The 23,236-nt window shown below is 47.2% G+C and overlaps 1 protein-coding gene across 13 annotated transcripts in view; it reads left to right on the top strand.

Moving 5' to 3' along the window:
• Positions 1 to 23,236, top strand: part of LOC143360884 (rap guanine nucleotide exchange factor 2) — an 80,359-nt gene that overhangs the window by 45,753 nt on the left and 11,370 nt on the right. For 9 of the 13 annotated variants that reach the window (XM_076800049.1, XM_076800050.1, XM_076800058.1 and 6 more), the window contains 8 exons: positions 2,981 to 3,056; positions 17,586 to 17,684; positions 20,895 to 21,107; positions 21,190 to 21,542; positions 21,639 to 22,100; positions 22,201 to 22,493; positions 22,570 to 22,873; positions 22,955 to 23,186. In XM_076800049.1, coding sequence (XP_076656164.1) covers positions 2,981 to 3,056; positions 17,586 to 17,684; positions 20,895 to 21,107; positions 21,190 to 21,542; positions 21,639 to 22,100; positions 22,201 to 22,493; positions 22,570 to 22,873; positions 22,955 to 23,186 — 2,032 coding nt within the window. Of the gene's footprint in view, positions 1 to 2,980; positions 3,057 to 14,104; positions 15,277 to 17,585; positions 17,685 to 19,808; positions 20,303 to 20,894; positions 21,108 to 21,189; positions 21,543 to 21,638; positions 22,101 to 22,200; positions 22,494 to 22,569; positions 22,874 to 22,954; positions 23,187 to 23,236 lie in introns of those variants that run through there. The other 4 variants (XM_076800047.1, XM_076800054.1, XM_076800056.1 and 1 more) reach the window with 4 other exon arrangements.

Genomic DNA, 23,236 nt, shown 5'->3' on the forward strand with positions numbered 1-23,236 from the left:
GCGACTCTTCCTCGGAACTGTGTTTAGGGTAACCGGGACAGAAGGAGAGAAAAGCGGTCGGACAGCGGCTCTCATCGATCTTATTCGCGTACCAACTGCTGCACAGGTTCCGACAACGCGTGACAGCGTTCGCGCGTTCTCGCGATTATCTCCTGCACCATCGAATGTCATTCGAAAAAGCGTTTCGAAGCAAACGCTTGTTCCTCGTCGATCCAACCGACGGAGGACGTCTCTAAAATCGTAGAGTATAAAGCTTGCAGAACCGTCTCTGCTTCTACGGTCCGTCGCATAAATTCTTTAGGTAGGTGAAAGCACCGTTCTAGCGGTTGTTGGCACATTTAGGGAGACCCCGACGGCTTCTAACTGCGACACAACGTCCCGAACCGCTCCGCGATATCATTCGCAATTTAATATTTGCGAATTCCACGCGCACAACCAAAGTCGTGTAAGGCTAGGCGCCACGCCGATAAACGAATCAATTTGATCGTGTGCCGCACAGGGACTGAAAATAAGTTTTACGCAGATACATCTGGGTCGTCCGATCGATCGCTTTCCGAAAACATGCCGTCCACGTAGCATCTCTGTTTTCGCAATATTTGTCTATTTTGAATATCTCTTGGTTTAACGCGGAAAGTTTGACCGATCGCAACAAGGTTTCGGAGTAGCTAGAGTTCCCTAGACAAAGAGGAGGTAGTAGGCACGCGGTAATCGTTTAGCTCTCGGCGTTCGAAAACCCAAAGTTCCCTGAAATCGAGCGGGCTGTCGCCCGCATATCGTGTCGGAGCAACGATCCGCGACCAGTACGATTCGTTCGAGCCGTGTACGCTGTTACAATTACATATGTATGTACGTATACCGGTTCTTCGAGATTCGCTCGAACTCGCGAATCAAACGACGCAACGCGACGCGACGCGAATATCAATCATCGAGGGCGTAATCTCGATCGGAGGTTACACGCCGGGCGTCGAAACCTCGCAACGGTAAAAGAAGAAAATACGAACGATAAAGGAATCCCGACGATGTCGTAGGAGACAGGCTGCCCATAGCGAAACGATTATAATCGTTGGGATGGGCACGGTCGACGCGCGACCGTTATAGGGTTAACTCGAATTGGGGTTGCGAGATGAAGCAGAAGCCGGTCGACGTCATCCGCATCGGATTCTATTTTCCGCGGTACACGCGTACATAATTATATTCGTGGTGCATCGAGTCTCGCCTATCTAATAGTCGCTTGCGGCGACGATCCATTAGTTGGAACAAATTTGTAAAAATTCGTTAATTTTCAACGGTTTTGTGGGACGGGACGGTGGGGACGGTGAAATATTATGCTGGTTACATAGCTGGATACGTACCTGTGTTTCTCGCGCGTTAATCGCGTACCCGCTTGTGTGCAAGCCTAACGAGAACGGGGATGGTTAGACGGGGGGGTCAAGAACCTTGGGCAACCTTACGGCCTTCTATTCGGCATTTCTCATTCCCAGTCGGTCCTCATTCATCGCGCGTTCAGGTTTGATCCGCGGTTGTCGATATTCGCTTCGTTCGTAGTGCCGCTGCATCATTCCGCACCGCACCGCGTCGCGCCGTGAAAAAGTACGATAATAGTGTCGTCGATACTTGCCGATTCCTCGGCAGCTTGTCACGTTCCGCGCTCCGTTCTCTGGTATAAACCGCTAGGCTACACGTTCCCGCTTGCCGCTTGCCGCTTGTCGCGTAGGTACCTATTTATTGTTACCGTGTGCTTATCCGGGGTACGGATCCGGGGAGCAGGGCTATTTTCCTTTGAGATTGCTGCCGTGGCGAGTTGACGCAAACCTGACTCGGGTTAATTAACCTCCCTTACCGGAGGCATTTAAATAACGCGCGCGTGTCGGAGAATTCAGAACAAGGGAATTCAGTGTAACACGATTATCTTTGCTCTGTTTATTCGAACGTCGCTCGACGGACTCTCGCCTTTGCGGACATCACCGGTTGCGTACTTGCTAGGTAAAATGTTACGCGTTGCCACCGTTCGTTACCGTATACGTGCAATAACTACGTAAGATCTCGTCTTCAATCTTTAATTCTGCGTTCAAAGGGACATCCTCGTGTAACCGATTCTTTCTTGTTGGTCACCGTATTGGCTGAATCTAACCGTACGTTTTATCGTTTGCCATCGTTTGCCCGTTAACGAGTTATTTTCTCTTGAAAAGTGACCTTTTCCGAGCACGAGTTGCATGCTCGCCACGCATTAATTACCGTTAATTCGAGGCAAGATTCTGCGCGAGCCTCGGAGGTCGTAATTTATTAACTGAAATGGATTAGCGCGACGGTGCGCTGCTGGTAGAGCGTACAAAGGCGAACCAGCGCGGTAGTCGACAGAGAGACAGGAACAATTTCATTCGAATGATAAATGTCAACCGAAAATAGTATAAAGCTTTTATCGACCATTCTCTCAAAGTGGCATTTAGCGAATGCGTTATGCGTCAGGGCGATCGGACGATTGGTCGTTCGACCTCTCAGGATCCTCGCGTGACTACAGGAGATTTTTTCGATCTACTGGGTGGCCAGGATTACAGGCTGATTCGAGAAGCGCCGTAATCGTAACGACGTCCGGGGATGAAACATCTGCCGCCGTATACAGATACCGCAACAACGCTGCAACGCTACAACGCTGCAACGCTGCAACGCTGCAACGCTACAATAGACATATTTACAGAAACGTGCGAGAACACACCCTCATAGAGATGTTATTTCTATTGACACGCGGCCATCGTTTCACCGATAAATTGCATTCCGAGGACGATTTCCGTGTCGATGCGTCCACTCCGTATCCCTCGCCCGGATTATTATTATTACTACGGCTGTTACGGCTTTTAACCTTTCAACGGGAGGCGTGTACACGCGATCTCTCGTCGCTGCTTTGTTTCGTGTCGTTGTTACCGGTCGTCGATTCTACGAAGCGAGAGCAATTTTAACGTTACGTTGATCATTTTTGTTTCAGCTTTGGAAAGCGGACGGGTGGCAGTGCCAGGAGACCTAACGAATGTTTCGTTCTCGAGTCCTCCGAGATGATTGTTGTGAGTACAAACAGCATTACGTTTTCCATGTTCTCCGTGACACGGCGCGATTGCAATTAAAACCTCTCGAACCGGAATTGGAACAAGTTCGCCATCCTGGTTACGTTCTCCTGGTCGTATGTTGAAATTTCGAAAAATAGTCGCGGACCGTGGGAGACGAAGAAGCATGGTTCGTTCCATATTCGAGAATGCGCTAATGCACGCACCGCGTCCATGTTCGCGAACTATGTATTCTGGATGTATCGGTAGCGATATCGCATAACGAAAGACAATGCTGTCCAGACTGGAGACGCGGCCTGCTAGACAGTTAATCGATAGTTCCTCTCCCGTGTTATGTTCGCTTCGGGTTTTCGAGACTGCACCGTTGCGCTTCCCGCTTCTCGATTCCCGATTCGTTCTGTCTACTTTTGTTAACTGTTCGACGCGAATGTTTCGATAGAATTGCAACATTTAACTTGTATCTCGTCGGTACAGTTTTATTTATTCGAAATAGTATTTGCACACGGGTCCCCACGAAACGACAAATGTTGACAAAATTCGAGTCGTGCGCGTTCTGCGTTTATTTTACACTGCCACTGTTTTCGTGCCACTCCTGCCTATTTACGTAACAGAAATATTTGTTCGGATTGAAAAATTGCTTTTCGCTCGAATAAATCGAGTGTACCAAATTTGAATTCGTTAGTTCTTATTTTATCGTATGGAGTATAGATAGATTTCGCTCTGTTTCGTCGAAGCTTCAATTTGTTCCTGAACGCAGGGTAAACGAAATCCGTGACTCGTGCTGCCATCTGCAAGCCACTCCCCTGTTTTACCGACAGCGCATGGGTCCGTAGATCTCGAAGATCGACGCGACGCGACGCGACGGATTCAAAACTGTTTTGCCTGCGCTGCGTGCCGATCGATCCTGAATCTGAAAACACTTTGTTTTTTCATCGTGGAATTATTTCTCGATTTTTTTTTTTTTAGCGATAGTGTTTGGCTAGTCCGATGACAGTTACACATAGTAAATTGGCGGACCGGATAGTTAACCATCGAGAGTTTTGAAAATAATCCAAAATTCGCGTTAATATTTCCCTAATTAGCTAATATTGAGAGCATCTGTCGCTCAAAGAGAAACTCCGATAACGACGGGTCTACAGAAAATAAGAGTGGTTCAAAGTCGATTCGTCGTTGCGACGTCGGATAACGCGTACCGAATTTTCTCGGAATTCGAGATATGTATTTATGTTCGACGCGATATAAATCGATTTCCTAAAAACGCCGGAACTTTGGCTATGAATCATCTCAGCTCGGCGCAGTCTAAAACTCACGGAAACTCGTTATCGTCTGACAACCCAGCGACGATAAGACGATCCGAAACCGATCGATGAAAACGCCCGAGTAACTCGATTCCGATGGCAATCTCTACCTACCTCGAACGAGAATCGGCAGAAACGTTTTCAATGGAGGCGGACAGTTGCGTTGCGTTGTTAGATTTCGCGCGGGACACGATGGGACGCTGCGCGGTGATGCGCGCGCGAAAAATGTTTACATTCACGAATCAACAGGGAAAACAGAATTTTGAATAAATAAAGACACGGAGTCGGGCGAGTGCAACTTTGCGCTTTGAATTGCGCAATACCGTTACCAGTGTATGTAGCGTACCGTGGACCCGTGCACACTACCGCGCACAAGCACATTATGTACCGCACACAAGTTGCGGCGACTTCCTGTTCTCGTCAACTTCAATCTTTTTCTACCATTATCTCGGTTTCTCGGTGGACAACGTACCATTATGCGGCATCGTTCGTTTAATTGCTCTATGGACAGTAATCGTATTCATAAGTTTCAGGATGATTTTCGAATTTTTTCGTTCGATTACTGTAAACGTTAAGCTGCAAACCGGTGCGCGAGTCCTTTCGTACAACGATACAACAAATATTTGCAGCGAAACATTTATTTTCTCAAGGAACGGTTTGTTTGCTTTCAACGATGAAATTCGTTTCACGCTTTTATCGCGAATCGCCGATCTACAAAACTCCAGAAAATAAATACGAGTAATTTGTTTTTCTTTTTTTTTTTATCGATGCATTTGCACTTTTATTCGAAGCGTATTCGATTCAGCGACGCAAATGAATGCAACCGCTTTTACTTTTTGAAAAGAAGTCGGATGATCGATGCTCGCGTTGCAGCGTTTCGTCATTCGGATAAATCTTTAACTCGTCGACACGTCCATGGAGTCTCGAACAGAGTCAGAGCCGAGTACATACAATGGACGTGTAGCGATGGGGAATATTATAGTAGATTTACGATCGTGTTCCACGTAATTCGTCCAGCCGATGTCTCTTGGATTCGAGTTCCAATGACGGATTATGCGGAAATTCATTCAGCTTCTAGAATATATTCGATATATACCGCGTAAATATGTATACGGTTATCTATCGCTAGGATATGTATCGAAGCGTACCAGTGTCGACGGACGTCGACAGGCAGGCATCGACAGAAAGAAAATTCCAATGACGATAATTGCGCTTCCGTTTAATTGCTCTTCGCGCTTTGTGGAACCACGTAATCTTCCTTATCCAAAACTAAATACGACGTATTGCATCGGCTTTGTCTTCGGAAAATTTGTTTTCGAACGGCAATCGGTCGTAGATATACCGAAGCGTTACGTTTCTATTTCGTTTTGATTTGACGGTACGCCCCGAGCCGTTTCAGTTTATCCTCTGGTTTTGCATCGGATATTCGGTGTCCATCAGCGTGCTCGTTGCGAATCGTGGAAATCGAGAGAAAATTTATATCGAAACGGATATTTGATACACTTGCAAACGGCGATAGCCGTGTCAGCGGACTGCGCCACTCGAAAACGTTATTATTTGTTCCGTGACGTAAAAGTTTATCGCCGCATCCCTTATCGATCGGATCGGCTTTCATCTTGGTCACGGATTTGATGACAAATTTGATGTGGGCGCTTCGATTAACTGTTCGGCTTGTCCGGATATGCGCCAGCGATCGGTGCCAGTTTGGTACGATTTAAGCGAAATCTAACGATAATATAATATCATAATATGTTATTACGGTTTTGCGAAAGAAAAGTTTGCCCGTGCTTACATGCGCATCGTTGTTCGCGAATTATAGGTAGTGGATTAAAGCAAGTTTCGCGGTACATACCAGAAAATGTCGAACTCTGTTCTCCCGTTTCGTTTCATCCCCGGTTGGTGCGAGTACCGTCGACGCGAATGCAAATCCTTAAATGAAAACGAATCATTCTCGTAAACTCTCCGCCTGCGAATATTAACGGTGCGCAAACGTTATTATTCCGCGGGGCTTCGAAGCGAACCGGGAATGAAAAATGTCGAGGAGGATAGAAGGAAATGGCGTGACCGTAAGCGCGCGCATGCGAGAAAGAGACCGTAGATCCGACAGGCTTTCGCTAATCTTCCTATGCGATTTACTTTCGCGCTTTTCGGAAATGCGTTCGAGAGTATTTTCCAATGATCCATTCGGCTCTTTTAACGACGAAAGAGCTTACCCCTTCACCGATCTGTTACACCTTTTCCCTCTTCTTTCACAATTTCCACGTCATTCTGATTTCTAGATTAATCGCATCGCGTACCTACGCTTTGTGTATAGTTTGTGCTATGCAAACGCGACCTTACTTTCAATGGCTTATTACGGCGATAATTTTCTATTCTTTTACTTCCACGTTAAAACGCGATGGTTCTCGTTCCCCGGGGACAATTTCGATTAAAGTTTGGCCAGCGTTCGACGGTAGCGAAAAATTCATGTAAATTACTTTCCACGATAGAGATCCGCTTACAATTATTCCTCGTTAATATCCTGACGTCAAAAGCACTCGTCGGTTCCCGAAGTGTTTTACGACAGCAGGCTGTTGATTTCGTTTCGATGTTTCGCCCGCAGAAGTGTCCGAAATGCAAATCGAAGGTGTCTTCCTTTCGCGGATTATGCAAATTGTATACCTTGCTGTAATTAGCCGATGCGACACAATGGGAATCTGTTATTTTTCCATTGCGCGAGTCGCAAACGAAAGACCGCGATAAATGGAAACTAGAGAATTTGCGTAGAGCTAAACCCTTGTTTAAATTGAAAAAGTAAATTCTGCGCGCGGGTCATGCGTTACACGTATGTACATTTGTCGACGAGCGTTTCATAATATTTTCATACAAACGGAGTACAATACGTATTGCAACAATGCTCGATCGCGACGCGGAATTTGTTAATTTGGTACGAGTCATCGAGTGTGCTTTTATTCTTTCGCGAACGACAACAATGATTTATAAACTGGATCACATCCGTTGGATACTTAACACGTTGCATCGCGTCAGCAGTTGATTCATAACAAATCGTTGCTGCGCATTCGGAGGTTTGCCTCCTTTGTTTCTTCTTCGAAGAGCTCGCCGATTTATCCCAGCGAATAGTCGAACGAAAATGAAATTTTCAAGTTCGAATACATTATATCGAAGATTTAAGCGGGAAATTATTCTCCGCTTCCGCTGCAAACGAAAACGCGCGCGGCATTTCGCTATTATATTCTACGATACAAGCGGGAACTTTGATTCAGCTACGAACGTTTCGAACGTCCCGATGCCCCCGATACGCAATGGTGTCTCGAGGTCGGGTATCCGATGATAGGAGTCGATCGAGACCAGGTGAAAAATGAATTCTCTTCTTGGCGATTCGCCGTCGCGGATTCTTCGGCGAGAGCCGTGTCAGCGTTATGTCGGACCGTTAATAAGAAGAAACCCGAGACGATTTAAGTAGATCGTTGTGCAGGATGCGGGCCCTAATTGCGTAACGGGTATGCTTGCTTTATCCTTCGATGCGAGCCGACCGCAACGCGACGATGCGACGCGACAGATGCATTTTTCAAGAAGCTTATCGCCGCTGATGAATCGACGTCGGGCGCCTAGCTGTAACGTCATCGTCATCGTCTCTGGACCGGATCTCGCGGAATAATTTGTTCAAATCGCGTATCGCTCGATGAAACGTTCTCCTATTTGTCGTTGAACGTTCGGTTACGAGAGCCTCCGAGCGCAAGGAGCAACAAGAGGTAAGAACAAAGAGAATCGATGGAAATTATCCCATTAAGAGGTCGGACCAATCTCGATTAACAGCGTATATTGGGGGCTCCGCGTTCGCTAAAAACGAGCCCGTTCATCCTCGACGCATCAATGGGCGAGTTTCGTGTCGCGTGGAAAACGTGTGGTGCACGTTGCATGTTTGCTGCGCACTGTGTATAGAGTACAGTGTGTTTACGCGTAAGGGAGAAGCTAAGCGCGCATCGCCACATCCGTCGTGCGTAAGCGTTCACGGTCAAGAAATCGCGACGAGCATCTCTCCTTGAAGGAAACTCGCATAAAATTGACTCCGTGACGAATCCGATTTGACTTTAGAATCTAGAATCTAGAAGAAGACTCTCGAGCGAAACGACCCCAATTTTCAATCGACAACGAACGACCAAATGGAAAATTGCTAAACCGCTTTGCGCATTTTATTTTCCTCGTCGTTTGTTTAAAAAGCGACGATCCGGCATTTTTCGCGAGTCGAAGCAGGTCGTCGAAAGTAAAAGGAGCCCCGGCGAACAGCGAATCTCTCGGTTGGTTGTCGCGCATCAATTATGCGAGTCGTCCTCGGTTGATTTAACGTGTCTCGCTCGTAGCGAGCGACATACTGCACGAAATGCGCATACGGCTTATAATTCCATATGGTTAATGGTCCCTGTGGATGCGACAACCCTCGTCCAAAGGTTTGCGCGCAAAAACACTCGCAAGTGGCAACGGTGAGCCGCGCCACGTTGACTTTCTGCTTTCTGCTTTCTGCTTTCTGCGGAATGGAAAGAGGGAAAAGAAAGTTAAGGAGCTGGCAGAAGTTCGCTCTTAAAATAAATCGCCTGGCCAGACAAAAATGTAGTATGCCTGTGTCGCGGCGAAGGTATTCCTCGGATTTCTCTCTCTCTCTCTCTCTCTCTCTCTCTCTCTCTCTCTCTCTCTCTCTCTCTCTCCCTCTTTGTTTTTCTTACTTCGATCAACGATGGCCACGCGTTTTGCTGCCAATGGATTCGACGATCAACGGGACGATGCATTTTCTTCGATGATTCGGTAAACGGTGGTGCAAAATTAACTATCTAATCACATCAGTGTTTTCACGCTTTCGAGCTTAAGGAAGAAACAGATTTTAAAATAGTCGGGAAGAATTTATTACGTTTGTTACAAGGTTAACGGAACAACGGAACAACGTGAATAATCCGGAACTTGGGCCGCATGATTTCCGGATATATTTCAAGTAATTCGCCGGAAGAACTGGAACCGGTCCTAGAAGGAAACCGTACTTTTTCGTCAACTTACCGAGAAGCGGAGCATTTTCCTTCTAATGCGTGAATCACTCGCGAGAAGCGATCTATAATTAATGTCGCGTATAATAACCTCGAGTCGAACGAGAAACGGAATGGTTTATCATAAATAAATATATTCGGAGAAACTGGTTCCGAATGGTTCAACGAATTAATAAAACCTGCATTGCTTGCTTCATTCTACCGGTGCACAGGAACGAAATCTCACAGTCACTTTCCAGTTTCTTAAGCCTTTAATTAACTATTACGCTCGCTCGCGACAAGAAATTTGCACTATGCCTCGTCGACGACGTCAACCCTTTCACTCGTAAGGACCCAATATTATTCGAGTTCGAGCGACTTTTTATGCATACCGGTATCGCATGATTTTCGATCGATGTAACTTCTCGCGATCCGAAGCCACGAGTTTACGTTTGTCGCGGACATAGAGGACTTATCGTCCAAAGTCCGAAGCAGCCCTTGTCGAAGACTTTTATCGAAAATCGAGCAGGAATCGTTACCCCGAGCTTTCTCCGATATTTGCGCGTCGCGTTTGGTGAATAACGCGGTGCAACGCGAAGATTTCGCAATCGTTTTAACAATAAAAACGACGCATTTAACATTCCGTTGCGGCAACGAGAACGCCGATGAAGCGTACACGCTCGACCCAGATCTTTTTCCTCGGTGCACGAGACTCTCTCGATACACCTGCGGCTCACCGTCACGCGTCGCGTCGCGTCGCGTCGCACCACGTCCAACAGAACCTGTGCAGCCGATACACCGACACATCGACACGATGCATCGAACGGAATAGACCAATACTATCGCAGCACGCTCGACCGATTATAGGCTACGCTTCGACCGTCGCATAATACACATTAAAGATTGCCTGTGCCATTGCGCTCTGTGCTCTATCCGCCATTCACGAGGGTTCTCCATGCGAAGCTGAATAGGACGCGTCAAGGTTTCCTTGGCATCGCGGGAAACTATCCGGAACACTGATTTCGTTCGATCGATCCTACGCGTTTAACAAAACTTTAGGTCATTTTATTTCTAGACGCTAGACAGAGAAACGTCTTTCAGACTATCGGTCTTGAGTGGCAAAATCTTACGCATCGGTTTTTCGTCGGCAGTAAACGTACTACGCGTATAAATGAACAGGAGCGTCGAATAGTCGTGTGACGCTCGCGTGTAAACAGGTATCCGATACCTACACGTATACTATCGAGTCTCGATCGATTCCGCGACGGCAGGTGGCAACGCGTACCTGCCTAAGTGCGCGTGTATAAATCAAATTTTCAACTTTCTATTCATACTCGTCCACGTTCGCGTACGCGTGTCAGAGTAGCAGCGTGACGCGTGTGCGTAACCTGTGTTTATGAAAGAAATAAAACGAGGCTAAATAATGCCATGGTGTTTGTGTTTTGTTATCAAAAGAGGACACGAAACGACACGCATTACCAATAACAAACAGTGATCTTTCTCTTTTCTCTCTCTCTCTCTCTCTCTCTCTCTCTCTCTCTCTCTCTCTCTCTCTTGGACATCGACGATGACATTCTGCGATGGGGGTAGTAATTAAGGACTATCGTGCATTGTTGCACAGACTGGCTTTGTTAACTCTACGTAAAATTGATCCGTTTGTCCAAGAATTTCTGCGCTGGATCGTTCGTATGTCGCGTCGCCGTACCACTTAGCACGCAAGATAGAGACGTCTTGGTTACACGATCCGTCCAACGATGCGTGTTGGTGCGCGTGACACGGTGAAAAAAATATGAAAAATTAACATCCGTGAAGAAGATAGCAAGCTTATCGTCGGTATAGGAGACGCGAGCAGCGCCAGTCTCGTTTCGTCTGTCGATCCGTGTAGACGAAACATCGTAATAGGGTTCTTCCATCGATTTTCCGAACGATCCGCTCGTTGGCCACGCGCGGCCCGCTTATGAATCGAAAGTGTCGCGTCGCGTCGTGTTGTTGTTAGACCGTGGATTCGACGTACATATATCTATTAATCGTCGTAGAACGCAATAGAATTAAACGGTTTGACCTCTTAATCGGAGAAAACGATTCAACGCATTCGTATCCGACTTGAATCGTACAAGAAACTTTCCATAACAGTCTCGGTGTCACGGTAAACATCGAATTTCTTCAAAGAAATCGCAATTCGTGTTCCATCGAATACAAATTTTTCTTACGATCAACTGCGGTGGGAGTAGTTTCATCTTTCCTTCAAGGTTCTTTCGGGTTATCTCCGTTCGCGTTATGGTTGCTATTCGACCGTAGTCATTGTAAAGCGAAGCGCGAAAAGTAAATTTAGAATAGTTATCCCGGTTAACGGTTGATGGAACAACCGGTCTTTGTTTTCTTCGAATTAAAGTTGAATCGGTCGTTTCGCGTTTGCCAATGCGCCCGGCGAATGTCTAGAACCGCTAGATTAGAACGGTATTCGAACGTTATTCGATATAGAATATACGTATGAAACGATCGCGCGGTATCTACTGTCAGAGCGTACGTACGATAGTGTAGAATACGATGCAGTGAATCATGGTCATAAGGTTGACGATCATGTAACTGCATGTCACGAGCCCTAGTAACAACACGATTCACCGCGCTATATTTGTACACACGGTAGACTCTAATATGAAAACAACCGATCGTATAATTACGCTTGCTACTATTGCCACCGATTAGTCGAATAACTATAGTTAAAGTTGCGTAATAATCGGATAACAGCGTTTCTACTCAAAGACAAGAGAATCCGTTTCTGAACGAGAATAACGTTAACGGCAGCCGAGAACCGAAAAGAAGCCAACGATCGATGAAACGTCGAACAATCAATTTTTCGACTTTTGTCTTCAGTGTACGGCCTCGGTAACGGCTGCGCCGCACGCTCGTTCAATTTGCACTCGAGCGGATCTCGAGAACTTTACGTTCGTTGCGTTGCGTTGCGTTGGCGCGACGCGTCGGGAACGGAATTTCACGGGTGTTTCTTGCGACGAGTTTTTCGTTGGTCGGTCGCGTGACGCCAATGGTGCCGAGACGAGACGAGGGACCGCAGGAAGAACCGAAAATAAAGTAGACGGGCGCCGCGCCGCGCCGCGCTCGCCGGAGAAACGCGTTTGAATACGCGTGTGCTCCGCGTCGTGGGTCGTGCGTCGCCAGCCCTCCGTCGTTTGCCCGTGGAGGTCCAGCCGGAGGAAATTTTTAGCTCGTACATCCGTGTAGCGACCGTACAAATCCTCGTAATCCGCAGCCTCCGAAGACAGTTCGTGCGACTGCATTCGTCCCTAGATTTTCTCTTCTTTTAGATTATTCGTTTTAACAATTTTTGTCTCCGCCTTCGTTCGGTCGCCGCTCAACATTGCCGTGTAAACGTTTGACGAGATTTTTTCGCGAGGACTGCTCCACCCTTCTCCCGGCCGTGGCCACGACCACGGAGGAATTTTTCTCTGGCGCACGTTTTTCGTGATCGGCCGGCGAGCTGTTCGCTCGATTCGATCTTGATTGTCTCGTTCACCCTTATGTGGGCGGGTTAATTTCTCTGGGAATTGCTTCTGGGATTTATCTGTGGTTTCGAGCATCGAACCGGGTCTATTGCCTCGCGATCGAGGCAACTTAGAATCGCACTGATTTTATTTACCGTTTAAACAGTCTTTCCGGTTTGTCGACGCTTTCGTTATTTCGTAGAGTCCTAGAGAATCGGGTTCGTATGCACGTTCACCGAATAAACAACGGTTCCGACAGCGTGCGCGCGAATGTAAATGTTCGCGATATCCATCCCTGTAATTATTCCTTTAGAGCGGCTTAACATCGTTATCCAGCCCATAATCATAACTATATGTATAATCCGATCGATACCCTTTGTCACTCCTGCGGATCAACGTCTGATCGTTGCCATATACGCGAGGCAAAATAGTCGATAATATCACGGATCAAAATGTTGGTTTTACAAGCAGAGAAAATCAAAGTTCGAAAATTAAATATTGAACGTCGGCTTCCTCTTTCGAGGCGGTAGGCTGAAATCTCGTCACCGAAGCTCTCGACGAGAGGTCGAGAGCGCGATCTGGCAAGTGGTTCGGTCGCCATTTTTCAGTTTCGGCCCGAGTCCTAAATTTTTCTCGGATAAACGGCGACGTTATGGCGGCGTCGTCGTCGCTTTCTACGACACGTGTTCGACCATGTGTTACGACTCCCGGTCCTCGTAAAAATCACAAGCAGCTAGAATTTTGTAAGAACGTGTTTCGGGTCTGTAAGGATAGGTTGCGGCCATTCTACAAAAATTATACGTACTTCTCGCACACTTTCCTTTTTGTCGCAGTATGTATGCATTTGGAACGTAACAACGTACCGTCAATTTTGCGAACACTTTCGAAAATATAACGATAACGTGTTCGAGGGCAGGTGCGGAGAGAACGAACGCGCGTCTACCGACGCAACGATAAGTAAGCCGTCGAAATACCAAAATGTTTTCATGTTTCGGGAGACTCGGGCTTCGCTAGACGTTCCGAATTTCGCGCATAGGATCGGTACAAATATAGATCCCCGCTGTTATTTCGGAAAAGTAATTTTTCTCGACGAACGTTACTTACGTAAGCGAAAGTAACTCGGGTCTCTCTCGTTGGGAATGCTCGTTCTGGACGCTCCTACGGCTACGACAATTAATATTATATTATCAGGCACGTATATCGATGTATTTACAGAAAACGGAGGAGCATATTATTGGAAGGCATTCGAGGTTAAAAAAAGACAAGAATGTTGTATTACAAAGAGAGAAAAATAGAAGAAAAAAAAAAAAACTAATCGTATAGCAGTTCTACCGAGTGGTCACCGTGGTTTCGGTCAGCATTTAAACCATGCTCCATTTTACTCGCGCACGATCTGTCAGCGAACGAGCGAACGAGCGAACAGGCGAACACCGTTGTAACGATATCCTACGTCACTGCGTGCGTAGTCACGTGACGACCAGTCGAGTCACTCTTTGGCCCCCGAGGATCGTTCACGATTCAGTTTTATCGTGACCCGCGCGCGCGATGTTCTCCAGACGCAGACGGAGCGCTAGATCCTCCGTCGTCCAGCCTGTCGGCGCCATCCGGTGTTCCATTCGGGGAAAGTCCTGCGATCTTTTATCCTCGACGAGCTCGACACGCTCGCCCAGCTCTTGGGATCTACGCGCGATCGTCGATGCTGGTGTATCGGCTATCGACGGTCTATCGGCGATTCATCGGTGACGCGACGCGTCCTATTCAAAGCGTACCGTTCAAAGGAGGACAGATTGTCTCTGGGAAAGTTTTACTTTCGACACGTTCCGTTCCGTTCCGTTCCGTTCCGTTCCGCGACCGAAGCGAGCAAAAGTACGCGTAGGTATACGACGGTGATAGCGGCGAGTCGATCCACGTTAAAATCGAGAAACCGCGTGAAAGTATCTACGTGAAAGGGCGATTCGGCGGAATCGATAGTTTCGGATGATTTCGTTCTCCGTTCGATCGAACCAATTGTGATTCTTCTAGTACGGAGCGAAGTGTTTCTGCGATCGTCGAACCTGTTCTAACGTCGAATTCTGGACTTTTGGTGTCGGTGCGATAACAGTTTACGGTAGACGGTGTACGATACTTGAGAAAAGTCGGTGTTCCGAATAACGAGAGGAGAACAGAGGACAAAGCCCGGTTTCTCCGAGTTCTGATCGCGAGTGTACCACGAACGACGGACGATGGGACCGGGATACAGTGGTCCGACGAGTCTGCCGAGAGACGCCTGAAGAATCTTCGATTCGTCAAGATGTTGAAACACATGAATCGGAGCGGACGAGCTCGGGTCGTCGCTAGGAAGAGGAAAGGTCGTTCGTTGTCGAGAAGCTGGCCCGGCACGCCCCGGCCCTTATCGATCGTGTCCAACGAGGTAAAACAACGTCTTTCGTAATTAAGGAAATTCTTTGATCCGCTATCTATCATAGCTGCCTCGTTTCGTATCTCGTGTACCGCTCGGTTTTCTCGATCGCCGCGTCGCGCGCCAGTCCAGGAAACAAACGAACGAGGGGCGACTCTTTGTCGATCGGAAAACGAACAGACAGATTTCCATCTGTAAAAAGTTGTCGAGAATATACGTATGTACGATAACGTTGAAACGCGCAGGTAGAACGCGCGCAAACCAGTTTAGTCGGAAAAGAACTCGTACACGATTATAATTAGGCCCGTCGTCGACGGCGACGGAAAAGAAAACGAAAGTTTGTACGGTTATCCGTAGGAATCGATAGCCGATACACTAGCGATAACCCAATCCCGCGGTCGTTAGGGTTTATTGAAAACGAAATGGAACGGGTCGCTCTCGATTTCGTGGTAAAAACGTCCTCGGTGTTATCGCGCAGTGGAGAACGGCACGATGCACGCGCGCGTATGCGTGCACGTACACTGTCTTGTGTATACCGTGTATACTGTGCACCGTATACCGTGTACCGTATGCGATCGCCCACGCGGAGTCGAAGGGCCCACGCAGAGCACGAATATACACGGAGCATGTACAACGAGGACGGCCAGAAGATAAAGAGGAAGCAATGCGAGGAGATACGTCGATAGTTTGTTATGGAGGAATCCATTGGCAATCGTCCCGCAAAATACGAACTCGATGAAATTTTCGCACGAATCTCGCGATTCTGGAACCACCCCCACCGTTCGCCGCGCCGATCGTTGCGATTTACGCTGCCATAAGTAAATTTCATTAAAATCGGCAGGTAAATCGAACAGGAGGATTTCGCTCTCGTAAAGTGTCCCGAAACGGTCGACATATTCCTCGATGCAATGTCAGGGTCAGCGATTGCTAATTGCGAAAAGTCGCATGCCGGTAAAAGTACCATGGGTTCGCGGTTCCGTGGCAAGTGGCAAGTGGCAAGCAACGGTAGCGATCGGTGTCGTCGTTGGCCAAATCGATTGTTTGTAAACTGTGGATTACGCAACGAAAGACACGCGATCGCAGATTTTTACCTGGTAATCGTTTACCGGTTGCGTCACGAAGACGCGTTTCGTGACCGCGCGATTCAAATTCTGTCAACAACGAACACACGAGTGTGCGAACCTCCACACTCTACACTCTACACTCTACGCTACGATACAACATAATAGATAATTCTGAATAACGAACAAATGTAAAAAAAAACAGAGTCTTGGACGCGCGTGCTTTACATGCTTGTCAACTTTGGTTCAAATTTGAAAAAACCTCGGTGATTTTTGGTTCTTGTATAAAGCCTGGTAGAGGCATCGTACACACGGACCTTGTAATATTCGAGCACGATGCCTGTCAATTTCCGGTACGTCGAGCACTATTTTTGTCGCGTGTCGCATCGTTCGATCACGATACGCCGACTCCAAATCGAATCGGTCTACCGTCGACCGGTGGAAGTTGAACTTTTATCCCGAAATTGGCTAAATATTCGCTTCTAACAATCGAGTCGCGAGGGAGCGGTCCTGTGAATGGCGAGTATAACCGGCGTATCTACCGGAAGTCCGGCCTACAGGTTCCGGCCCGCGTGCCGCACTCATCTCGTTGTCTCCCATGCGTTCTCTCTCTCTCTCTCTCTCTCTCTCTCTCTCTCTCTCCTTTTTTATCACACGCACATTGACGCAGCTGCAGAAGTCGAGCGCAACTGCAGGTGGGACCGAATTAGATTATGAACACGATGTCGTCTGTTCCATACGACACGCGGCATGGCACGGCACGGCACGGCACGGCACGGCACGGCACGGCACGAGTCTTCGCCGATCTCGCGCGTATGCCATTCGGAAATACTTGTGACTTACTATAACACTTTATAGTGAAACGATCGAATGAAAATGCGGTCCGAATATGCTATTCGGATTAAAGAGTAGCAAATTAGACGCCGAGCACAGCAGGTTTTTTAGGTCGATCGTAATTGTAGTTATTCCCCCTGTTTAATATCGACGTTATTGGCTGGCAGCGGCACGGCCCTTGAGTAATGGTTAATTAACGAAAAACTTGTAGGGGACTTTTAAGGTTACAAAAGGTTGTCCATCGCGGTGCTTCGTGAGCCAGAAAAGGCGAAAGGTCACCGCGAAATAGAAAATGCAGGCGCCACGTCGCATCGATTAAATTATCGGCCTAGCACGTGATTCGTACGCGGCATATCGAGAGCTTTTATGGGAAAATGTGAAATTGTAAGCGGCGCGTAATAATCGTGCTTTTCGTTCGTGTTGCAGATCGACTATCCGGAAGTACACGGAGGAAGGATGCATCGACCACCGCACCCCCATCCCATAACCGACCATCGACAGGTCAACCTGGTCTTCGATGACACGGTAAACATCTGTTTTCGTCGAACTCTTTCTGTGCAGCCAGAAACCGAACGGTTCGGTCCTTCGGCCCGTATTTTCGTCCCCGCTCACCCTAACCATCCCTTTTTCGACCCGAATTCCTGCACTTTGAGAACGAGTCATAAATAGATGCATTTTCGAGTCTAGTTTGTCGTATTCGCCCGTTGCTGTCCGCGCGCGTAATCTCGTTCTCGAATAGACGCGTTATTTTTCTATCGTAAGTTGGACAAATAAGGGACACGCAAGGTTTAACACGGGCCCTGTCTCGCGACGATCTACGTATGTATTTCAATCAAATCGCATCTCGTAGTACAATATCGTACCATCGGACGAAGCGAATGAAAGTTAAACGTGTTCGATCCGTGACGTATACAGGAGACACCCACGTGCTTCGCGTCGGATGAAATGCGAATAGAAGAAGAAAAAGAGAGCGGGAGAGAGAGAGAGAGAGAGAGAGAGAGAGAGAGAGAGAGAGAGAAATGGAGCTGACGTTGAATGCATAGAGTCGTAGAAGTTTTAAAGCAGTCTCTACCTCGTTGCACTTTCTCATGCATTTCAAATGCATCAACGTGCTCGCCAACGAAGAGAGAAGTTTTATCAGTCCGTGAATTTTCTTATTTACATCGACGTGCACATAGGGAAATTTTCCTGAGTGGACAAGTAAATAGCAGGCGTCGTGAAACGAGAAAGGTTTTCCTTCGGTCGAAAGTAGAACGCACAGTGGAACGCGATTTGCACGCATGTACCGTCGGAGAAAATTCATTTTTTTCTTTCTCTTCCGACCACACAATACGCGTTTCGTTGACGACACATTTTGCGTCAGTTTCTGAAACTCTTGACCAAGCTTCGTGTTCCGTGACACGTGTTTGAAATTTTGAACGAAACATTGGAACGCGCGCTACGTGTAATTTCATCCGATTTACGTTGACTCGATTCAAGTTTTCGTTTTGTTGCGCGCGACACGGATGCGTTTGCTATAAATATACAAAAGCTGCGCTTGCCGCAAGTCCGCTTATGCCTCGACCCAATTCTGTAACACAAATCGTACGGAAATTTCGTTGTTTCACGGTTCGATTCGGTTCTTCGAAACGCAGCTTGCGCGGGTAAGATGATCTACCGAAGTCCCCTAACGAGTCTCTGGAATGCATATTGGTTGCATGCACTGGTATGCCGGCCGCGCTCTGCCTCGGTCTCTGTCTCTGTCTCTGTCTCTGTCTCTGCCTCTGTCTCTCCGCCGAGTAGGAAGAAACTGAATGGGAGAGGCAATTTGGAAAGTCTGCGGAGCAGGACAAAAGGAAAAGTGAGGGCACGACATAACGGGTCGTATAAATCATCCGTCGGGTCGGCCAGTGGCCTTTGAGCAGTTACCATCCGCTGTTGGATGCTTTGAGCAGACCGGTACCTCTCTTCTCCGTGCATTTCCCTTCTCTCTCGATCGTTCACCGATTGACGATTGACCGACCGTCGACTCCTTAAGCTTGATTCACACGATCGTCCTTTTCCTTCGCGTTCCGACCATGCAACGCGGTGTTCGTCCCTGAAAATCGTGTACCCGAATGCAACTAGAATATTTTGCATAATCTTGCCGACCTCGTAGCCGGGCCCGCTGAATTACGGGTCGATGAAACGATCGAGAGTAGTCGTCCTTGTTCCGGCCGATAAATATTCATGGGAAAATTGAATCCACGCGGATCCATCGGATCGCCGTAGTACATCTACATAGTGAACATATGTACATATAGTTCTTGCAATTTCCGCAATAAAATGGACCACTGCTAGAAAATCCTGTATTCGCTGTCCAGTATCGGGGAGATCAAGATACTGTGAAATTTTTGAAAATTTTCCAATTGCCTGAACGCGCCTGTCGCGCCGGTTGAACCAGGCTAGACAATTCGAGAAGAGATTTTGTCGTGTTGTCGAGAAAAAAACGTTTGGTTAGTGGCACCGTCAGAAGCTACAGGTGGGCCCCCCAACGTGCGTCCCCCTCTGATGCGACGGACCTGAAGCTCGCCGCTCGGTCGGGTCACGTGACTCGATGCTTTCGAAGGGAATGCCGGTGACTGGGCGAAGGGTGGGGGAGGGACGAGAGGCAGTCCTATGTACGCTACTCCGCCAAGCTGACGGCCTACGGCCTACGACTACATACGACACGAGACGACACGATACGACACGACGCGACACGGGACTGACGGAACACGACCGGACCAGACGCGCCACGAGCTACGTAAACGCACACACGAAGAAGGTCACGTCGCACTGCGTGTGTACTGTGTACGGTCGCATATGCGCTCGCGAACAAGAAGGTGCGACCTGCGCGAGTCGAGTCGAGTCGAGTCGAGTCGAGTCGAGCCGAATCGAACCGGATCGGATCCTAGTGAAACATCAAATTGTGCGACAATGTGGACGTACAGTATTCGTTTTCTCCGTTGTTTTTCATGATAAAGGATACGACGTCGAAACGTGCCCTAATAAGTGCCATTGGTGAGGGTAGGATGGACGCCTTCGGCATGTACCAAGTGAGTCTGGACAGACAATCTCCCGCGACTCAAAATGGCCTTGGTTTATCGGAATGCTTTCCTCGTTCACGAGATTTCCCGATGACGGTTCGTGTTTTCCGTAAACGATCGCGGCGTACCGCCACCAGATGATTGTCGTGATTTGACAGATGTCATGGTGTTTTTGTTTAGATATGCACATACTACTTAGGTGCCACTATATCTGTCTCTCTCTTTGTCTCTCTCTCTCTCTCTCTCTCTCTCTCTCTCTCTCTCTCTCTCCTCTGTTCGCTCGATGCTGCATGTGTGATGTCATGTCTGAAAACCTAACCTAACATACCAACGGAGTCTGTACACCCATCACGCCCATTCCTGGTACATGCTATGTATTCCGTAAACGAGCTCCTCTCGGTGGAACTCGCGTTTTTTGTCCTACATGATTCTCGGTCCCGGTTTCTTTCCAGCGTCTTCCTGCCGATTGACAGATCGATGTCGATATATGTATAGATGGCTTCAGATGCCTCGATTCCTTGCACGTTAGTTCTGTAGTTTTTTTTTCTTTTCTCTCCCTAAAGAAAATTTCCGATAGCACCTTTGGTAGGAATTTTAACGTAATTTTAACGAAATGTAAATATTTTTATTTGCGTGGCAATAGGATATCTTGCGATCAAACGTACAATAAAATTTGTTTTCTGTGCAGTTTTCTCAAGGCCTGACCGGCAGGCCAGAACTCTACCAAAAGTCTAACAGGAGCAGTCATTCCAGCGATACGAGTTCAGCGTACAGCGGTTCGGATACAATGACGTCTGTGCAAAGTTCGTTGGATGCGGATCCGGACGACGTTGACCTTTCGGGGCTCGTCGAATCCATAGTGGACAGCGACGAAGAAGAGGATCTGGCGGAGAGCATGGACGTAAGAATTAGTTCAAAGATTCGGATACGACTTTAAACTTGAATCCAAGATTGAAATAAACATTGTCCGCCGTTATTTTCAGAGTCTGACTGTCCGTGATCCGGTCAGAGAGTGCTTGGAGAAAGATCCTATGGAAAGAACGGAAGACGATATAGAGACCCTGTTAGAATTTACGCAACAGTTAAAGGCCTTCACGAACATGACTTTAGCGGTAAGAAGAGCGCTGTGCGCTGTAATGGTGTTCGCCGTGGTGGAACGTGCTGGTATGATAGTTTTAAACGACGGGGAAGAACTGGATAGTTGGAGCGTGCTTATCAACGGTGCTGTGGAAATCGAGCATAGCAACGGAGAAATCGAACAATTGCATCTTGGCGACAGTTTCGGAATCTTGCCCACTATGGAAAGACTATTGCATAGAGGTGTTATGAGGACAAAGTACGTATTGTGCTCTGCGAATTTGCTCCGTCTAACAAAAATATCAATAATCCATCGAAGAAAGTATTACCGAGAAAAATACGATTCACCTTTCAGATGCGACGATTGCCAATTTGTATGCGTGACGCAAGCAGATTACTTTCGAATTCAACATCAAGGCGAAGAGAATACTAGGAGGCACGAAGAGAATGGAAGAGTCATTCTAGTAACAGAATTAAGGGGTGCTCTGGACGGTGGAGCACGTAGGGGTCATGTTGTTATCCGTGGCACTCCCGAACGTTTAATGTTACAACTTATAGAAGAAAACAGTATTACCGATCCCACTTATATAGAAGACTTCTTATTAACTCATCGGACATTTATCGATAGTCCCCTATTAGTTGCGAGTCAATTGTTAGAATGGTTTGATCAAGCACAAGTCAGAGACAGAGTGGCCAGAGTAGTGCTTCTTTGGGTAAATAATCATTTTACAGACTTTGAAACCGATCCATCTATGATGGAATTTTTAGAAGCTTTTGAAACTGGGTTGGAAAGAGAGAAAATGCAGGGACAGCAAAGGTATGTTTAACGCGGCGTCGCGTTATTTAAACGTTCAAGTTAAAGCTAAAGTTGTCGAAGCGTTATCGTTTCAATTTCTTTTCTTTTTCATCGATTACAGGTTACTAAATATTGCCTGCGCAGCGAAGGCCAGAACGCGGAACGTAACATTGGCGAGACCCAGTAGGGACGAAGTTTTAAATTTTAGTATTTTAGGCGGTTACGAAAGGGGTTTTGGCATTTTTATCTCAAAGGTCGACAAAAAGTCGAAAGCAGAGGATGTTGGCTTGAAACGAGGCGATCAAATTTTAGAAGTAAACGGACAAAGTTTCGAGCACGTGAGTCACGCGAGAGCTCTAGAAATTTTAAGGGGCTCTACCCACCTCAGTATAACCGTGAAATCGAATTTACTTGGTATGTGGTCATTATTTAATCGCTCTACAATTGCTTATTATAATTCTTTTATACGAGCGATAAATTACTGTTGTAGCGTTTAAAGAAATGCTTCAGATGCCAGACGATTCGCCGAGGCCGCGGGCAAGAGCAAACAAACCCGAAATTTCAAGACTTCAAACGGATCCGCGTGCAAGGTTGTCCACGCACGGTGATCCGATCACCCCTGTAAATCCACTGAACTCGCTAGTGAGCGGTGTTCCGTTATTAATTCCCGACTCTAACATCTCTCCGTGCAAAGACGCTAAAAAGGAACATAAGGGGTTCATGACGCTTGGACCGAAAAGGAGATTACAAAAAGCACTCATGAAAATGAACATACTGCCAAAGAATACTATTAAGTGAGTTCAAGTTGCGAAGGGTGTCGTGAGATTCTAGTTTCGGAAATGGATTATCGTAAAACGCGTAATCTTTTGTTACAGCGACGGTGTACAAGTAGACGATACCCTCGCACCACCTCACACACCGCCGGGAACCGGTCTCTCGCAGACCACTACCAATCTCTATCATTCGAAAAGTAATCCTGATCTAACGTCGTTGTATTGTTACGATGACTTACGAGCGCCGGACTATCCCGAACACGTTTTAAAAGTTTACAAAGCTGATCAAACTTGTAAATATCTTCTCATTCACAAGGAAACGACTGCGCACGAGGTAGACAGATTTATCCGAATATATACAATATGAATATGTATATCGACGGA

This window comes from Halictus rubicundus, chromosome 14, assembly GCF_050948215.1.
Source record: "Halictus rubicundus isolate RS-2024b chromosome 14, iyHalRubi1_principal, whole genome shotgun sequence".
In the NCBI taxonomy this organism is placed as follows: domain Eukaryota; kingdom Metazoa; phylum Arthropoda; class Insecta; order Hymenoptera; family Halictidae; genus Halictus; species Halictus rubicundus.